The 7,108-nt window shown below is 42.3% G+C and overlaps 1 protein-coding gene across 1 annotated transcript; it reads right to left on the reverse strand.

Annotated features, from left to right (window-relative positions):
- Nucleotides 1–6,127: 6,127 nt before the first annotated feature.
- On the reverse strand, nucleotides 6,128–6,812 carry LOC116644995 (40S ribosomal protein S5-like). The gene has a single exon (XM_032424925.1). It carries the CDS (start codon nucleotides 6,763–6,765, stop codon nucleotides 6,202–6,204), a length of 564 nt encoding a protein of 187 aa, XP_032280816.1. The 5' UTR covers nucleotides 6,766–6,812; the 3' UTR covers nucleotides 6,128–6,201.
- Between the last annotated feature and the right edge of the window lie 296 nt (nucleotides 6,813–7,108).

Below are 7,108 nucleotides of genomic sequence, written 5' to 3' on the forward strand. Positions count from 1 at the left end.
AGGGCAGAGATCTCTCTTGCCTTGCCCGTTTCAAGGACTCCGACCCTCCTTGTGCTCATGCCCAGAACCCCCAGGAGGCTAACAGCCACGTGGAATGTGGGTCTTATCCTGCAGACAGTCACTGCTCTGTCGTAGGGTAGAGCCAATGGCAGGGATGGGAGGAGAGAAGAAGGCCAGTGGCCTCTGATAAGCAATAAGAAGCAAGACCACTTCTAAGCTAAAACTCCAACTCCCAGTGTACACTCCATTGTCTCTTTGGACCTCACTTTAAAAACAGAAATTTAATGATAAAATAATTAAAATGTCAAAAGGAGACAGTAGAGCTTTGATTCCAGGAAGAAGCGGGCCCTGCATAACTATACTGGTTACACGCCCAGGAAACTGGCCTTGACTCTGTGACCTAAAAAAAGTTCACCTAAATTCTGAGCCTTAGTGTCTTCACCTGAGAAATGGATGTGATAAAACTTACCTCATCAGATTTTAGTAAGACTTAAAGAAGTAATGTCCCCAAAGCTCAGAGCACAGCACTCAGATATTTTTATGGGAAGTTCAAGATCTCCTCCTTGGAAGGACACAAATACAATGTTTTATGGACTCTTTTTGGTAATGCTTAAAATGTTTCAAAGTTTACGGAGTCATTAACCCTTTTCGTCACTAATCCTTTTCTTAGTCCTTAACCCTTTTGGGTTGGGTTACAAAGTGGAGGAAATGGCCACAGGATAATTTCAGATTGTAGTCCACCATGTGGTGTGGAAATTAGTTCTCAGCATACACCTCAGAGCCGCTCCTGATCGTCCTGAGATTCTTAGATAATTCTGTTTCCTGAGCTCCACCATCAGATTACCTGGAGATAAGATCCAGGAATATATGTTTTTTACAAATCTCCCAGATGATTCATACACACACAAATTTTTTCTCTGTATTTCCTTATGGTGTTTTCTCCCCTTTTGAGGTAAATTTACATACATGGAGTGGATAGATCTTTTTTTTTTAAAGATTTTATTTATTTATTTGAGAGAGAGAGAGTGAGAGACAGAGAGCATGAGAGGGAGAAGGGTCAGAGGGAGAAGCAGACACCCTGCCGAGCAGGGAGCCCGATGCGGGACTCGATCCCGGGACTCCAGGATCATGACCTGAGCCGAAGGCAGTTGCTTAACCAACTGAGCCACCCAGGCGCCCTGGAGTGGATAGATCTTAAGTGCACATTCACCAACTTGACAGATGCATCTACCTTATGCAGTCTGAGCCCCTATCAGGATATAATATGTGCCATGGAGTGAATGTTCGTGTTCTCCCCAAATTCACATTTTGAAGCCACAATCCCCAAGTGTTGGTATTTGGAGGTGGACACTTTGGGAAGTAATTAAGTTATGAAGGTAGAGCCCCCATCAATGGGATTAATTTTCTTGTAAGAGGAGGCACAAGAGAAATCATGTCTCTCTTGTCCGTGTGAAAACACAGGAAGGTGGCTCTCTGAAAGCCAGGAATCTGGCCCTCAGTGGGACCAGATCTGCCGAGGCTTTGATCTTGGACTTCCCAGCCTCCAGAACAGTAAGAAGTAAATATTCCTTGTGTTAAAAAGAAAGTCACAAAGCCCAAGTTGCTTGCCCGCAGGACAGTAAACCAGGACTCCATTGCAATTTCAACTTCCCCAGTAGTGGCATTTTAAACCAACCAATCTGGAATTTTCTGGTCAGTTCCAATGAGGTAATCTGTCACATGGGTTCTTCCCATCCCCCCAAAGGAAAATAAGGCAATACACCTAAGGAGACCCCCTCTCCTTCCTGCTAAGAGAAGATGACCTTGCTGAAATAAGCCTTTCTTTTCTTTTGCTAAGAACTTCTTGTCCCATCTTCTTTCTGGGGGAAAACAAAACAAAACAAAACAAAAAAGACCTCTTCCATTTTATTGGAACCATCTCTCTACTTGCCAGATGGGATGCTGCCTAAATTCATGAATCACTTCATAAAGCCAATTAGGTCTTCAAATTTGCTTGGTTGAATTTGTCCTATTTAACAGTGTTTAAGCCACCCAGTCTGTGGTATTTTTATGATAGCAGCCTGAACTGACAAGGACAGAATATCACCGTCACTCTTTTAGGACTTCACCTAAAGGAATCATTTATTAAATACAGTTTTCTGTAAAGTTTCTTTCATTCAGCATGTTTCCGAGATCCATCCACAATGTTGTATGTATCAGGAGTTTGTCCCTTCTTCTTGCTGATCACTATATAAATTATATGAATTTCTTTCATTATGTGAATACACTACCATTTATTCATCCATTATCCTACTGGTAGACACCTGTGCTGCTTCCAATTTAAAGCTATTATGGTTCATCAAAAACTAATGATGTACTTTATGGAGACTAACATAATAAAATAAAATTAAATTAAAAAAATAAAGCTATTATGGATAAAGTTGCCATGAACAGTTTTATACAAGCCTTTTTGTGGACATAGATTTTTATCTCCCTTGGGTAAATACTTAGAAGTGGAATTGCTGGGTGGTAGAGTAGGGTGAAGATTTAGTTTCACAAGAAAATGCCAGCTCTTTTATGCAAAGTGGTTGTACTATTTTATACTCTCACCAGCAGTGTTTGAGAGTTCCAGTTGCTTCTCAACCTCACCGACATTCAGTGTTGTCAATCTTTTAAATTTAATTTTAACCATTCTGGTCGGTATTTAGTGATATCTCATTGTGGTTATAACTTCCATTTTCCTGATGATCATTGATTCTGAGCACCCTTTGCAGACATTAATGGGCCATTCAGGTATCTTCTTTTGTAAAGTGTCCATTTCAATCTTCTGCCATATTTTGAATTAGGTTCTCTCTGTTTTATTATTGAGTTGTAGGAGTTCTTTATATACACAGGATGCTGGATATCCTTGATCAGATATGTCTTCCAAATCATGTCTCTAATTCCAAGCTGTCTTTTCTTTTAATGGTGTCTTTTGAAGAGCAGAGTTTTTAAATGTGGATGAAGTTCAACTTAGTATTTCGTTCCCTTATGGTTAATGCCTTCTCCCACAGCAACCAGGCCCGTATTCGCTCATCTTCTCTGAACTCCCAGCCTAACCATACTTGGGAAACGGCTCTCCCCCATTTCCATTCCTCCTCGCCCTGTGATACCTCTGTTCAAGCTCTCTGCTCAAAAGACCTCTGAAAATGACATCAAGGAGGTGGTCTCAGTAGGTACCTTTTAAGAAAAGTCTGTGCATGATCCCACCGTTTGGCAATTTTTATTATTTGAAGAAAAAGACAGCAGCCCTTATTTCCTGTTGTTCACATTTTTCAGAGACACAACCTCCTTCCTATGTTTAAAAATTCCTGACAACATTGAGCTCCAAACCACGATTTAAAATCTTCTGAATTAGGAACTCACAGTGAAGGGAGAAGAAGAAGATCGGGATGATTGTAGTAAGCTCCTCAGGCTATTTTATTTTATTATTTTATTTTATTTTATATTTTGTTTTATTTTATTTTATTTTATTTTATTTTATTTTATTTTATTTTTTTATTTTAGGGCTCTGTATTTAGAAACAATCATCTGGAGCTCTTACAGCATCTGACAGGGAGTTTGGGAGTGAGGTAGCCATTGTTGATGAGAAAAAGCAGACACAGGGAGAAGGCACCTTGCCTAAGGCCACCATGGGGAGCTTGCAACAGAAGCCAGGCCCCTATCAGGAGATCCCAGTCGCTCTAAAATTCCACGATCAGAACAGGCAGAACACAAAAGAGAAACCCACTGAGGAGAGGAAATGTTTTCCCACAAAAGCAATTTCCTCCAATTTGTATTTCAGCAACAAATTTGTTTCCAGTTTCAGATGCCACTATTCAAAACTGACCTGTTGCCTTTCGACTATAATAGAGGCTCTCTCATTCTTCGGTGATTTGCTTGTAAATATTTATCAATACGGCTTGGCCCTCAGCCCCCTTTCTCTGACTTTATGACGGGGAGCCCCCAGCCCCTGCCAACACTTCTCAAGCCTTGATTACTGTTATGTCTTTCACGTGGATCGATGTGTTTTCTCATGTGGTTTATGAAGTGCTATAAACATTTACAGCTGAACTGTCGAAGTGGATAAACAAAACACTGTACATTTTTATAGTTCAGTGATCTTTATTATGCTTTTTATACTTTTGCATAGGTCCAGAAGATTTGCTTTATCTCAAGAAAGTGAAGCAATAGATTAGATTAGTTTCACTATGTTACTCAGTAGCAGTTGTGCTAAAATCCTGAAACTGTCCCCTTCCTACAGTTTGTTTTTTCTTTCGTTCGAATCTGGTTTATTAATGACAGAGATAAAGGCTTGATTACTACAACTACAGTTGTCTGAGGCCGTGGTTCTGAAACTTCAGCCGGCATCACAATTCCCTGGAGAACTTGTTAAAACATAGATTTCTGGGCCCCACCTCCAGAGGCTCTGATCCAGAAGATCTGGAGTGGGGCCCGGAAATGTGCATTTCTGACAAGTTCCTGCTGCTGCTGCTGCTGCTGGTCCAGGAATGCAAAGCATTGATTTAGTTCTTCCATCTGAAGAACCAAGGGCATTTCCTTTTCAGTGATTTCCAGCAAGTGACTGCCTTACTCCCATATTCTGAGCGTGCAGAATACCAAGGCTTTGTCTTCACAGATAGCAGGGCTTGCCTTGTGCAAAATGAGAGAGTAAGTGACACTCACACGAACAAACACGCATCTCTAGGTATCCAGGGTACCAGCAGGCATTCCCCGGTCTCAGTGGCTTCCAGCTGTGCTGGGTCTCTCCCCCTTTGGGAAGGTTTGTGGAAAATGTTCTAATATGTTCTTTGCTTCCTCCACACCACTACTTCTTTTTAGCCAGCTGCTTTTTTTTTTTTTTTTAACTTCTTTTGCAGAGATATGTTGATCAGGAGGACTCGCTTCTCATTCCATCTTTCCCTCCACATCCCCATCTGTTTTAAACAGACTCCTACCCACACTTCAAGGCTCAGCTGAAAGCTCACACCCCACCCCCATGACACCACAGAGGAACTTGCAGCACCTCTCTGTGGTCTGGGAGTTTTGTGATGAGATATCTCACTTAACGCATGGCCCTGCACTTTTCTGGTTCCATGTTTATCCCTCTCTATGAAACACAGGCTCTTCTAGACAGAGTGATGTCTTAGTTATATCTCTCACCCTGCAAAACCACACTCGATAAACGAAGGAAAGAAAGCAAGATGGGAGGAAGGAGGAAGAGAAGACGTTCTGCTGCCAGGACATATGTATCATTTATTGTAGAGAAGGGTAGGATGGTATTTGGGTGGTTGGGGAAAGCAGTGAGGGCTGCTACCTACCGTGACAATGCGAAAGCTTGATCCTCACATCAGCAACAATGGAATCAGCCACGTGAATGATTTGGCCATAGGTTAAGGACATGGATCCAGCTCAGCAATAGAGGAGGAAGGCAGAATGCATCACCCACGCCCTTGTGGTTCTTATTGCTCTTTGGCAGAGAGGATGCTGATGCCATGACAATGGCGGGGCCTGGGGGCAGGGGGAGGTTATTTGAGGCTGAAGGACTTTGAGACTCAGGAAGGATATGGGATGAGATAAAAGCAAAGGCCTGAATAATATTTGCAAATAGAGTTACTCATCACTGGCGCACTATATGCCAGGCACTCTTCTAGGGTTAAATACACAATGGAATTGGTTGGTTGAACTGAGAGTTATGTAATAAATTAAAACAATATACATTTGGTCTTTATCATGTGTGAATAGTATTAGGCTTTCCTTTAATATAAGAAAGAAATACACTCCTTTCTATTATTTAATTTATCTTCAATATCTAGCAATATACAAATGGCGAATGAATTCATTCATACAATATGTCTTTTTGTGGGGTGCCTGGCTGCTCAGTGTGTAGAGCATGAGACTCTTGATCTTGGGGTTGTGAGTTCGAGTCCTGTGTTGCGCGTTGAGCTTACTTTTTAAAAAAGGCATATATATATATATATATATATATATGCCTTTTTGCTCCTTCCAAAAATAGTTTCAAAATACTGCTTCTTAGAGCCACTTTAGAAGACAGTTTGGCAGTGTCTTACCAAAGCTAAACACGGTCTTTTTTTCTCTTTTTTTAAGGCTGCCCTAAAGGCAGACAGGTTTATTGAAGCCACAGCCAGGTGATCAACGGTTGGACTTGGCCACACGTTCCAGCTCGTCCTTCTTCTTGATAGCCTAGGAATTGGAAGAGCCCTTGGCTGCATTGATGAGCTCATCTGCTAGGCACTCAGCAATGGTCTTGATGTTCTGGAAGGCGGCCTCACAGGCACCTGTGCACAGCAGCCAGATGGCCTGATTCACACAGAGCAGGGCGGACATGTCAACAGCCTGACGCCTCACTGTTCCGGCTCGTCCAATGCGGGTTGAGTCCTCCCGGGGACCGCTGTTAATAATTGCATTCACCAGGACCTGCAGGGGGTTCTCACCAAGGAGCAGATGGAAGATCTCGAAGGCATGCTCGACAATGCACATGGTCATGAGCTTCTTGCCATTGTTACGGCCATGCATCATCACTGAGTTGGTGAGACGCTCGACAATGGGGCACTGTGCCTTAAGGAAGCGCTTAGCTGCATATCGCCCTGCACTGTGGGGCATGTACTTGGCATACTTCTCCTTCACTGCAATGTAATCCTGCAAGGAAATGTCATTGATCTGAACATCATCAGTGCTCCATTTCCCAAAAAGCTTGATGTCAGGGGTCTCCGCCACTGCAGGTCCAGCTGTCTCCCACTCGGTCATCCTGAGGGCGCAGCCAGGGCATCCCAATCGATCAGCGTGCACCACGTGCCACCCTGGCACAGACAGGAAGACCAAAGCTAAACATAGTCTCACCATACAATCTAACAATCCAGCAGACATACCTCTAGGTATTTACTCAAATGAACTGAAAATGTACGTTCACATAAAAACTTGCACACAAATGTTTACAGCAGCTTTATTCATAATTGCTAAAAATTGGAAACAACCAAGATGTCCTGCAGCAGGTAAATGGATAAATAAACCGCGTTACATCCAAACAACAGAATATTATTTAGTGATTAAAAGAAATAAGCTATCAAGCCATGAAACAGGAAAAGACATG

Source organism: Phoca vitulina, unplaced genomic scaffold, assembly GCF_004348235.1.
Source record: "Phoca vitulina isolate PV1807 unplaced genomic scaffold, GSC_HSeal_1.0 scaffold31, whole genome shotgun sequence".
Lineage (NCBI taxonomy): Eukaryota > Metazoa > Chordata > Mammalia > Carnivora > Phocidae > Phoca > Phoca vitulina.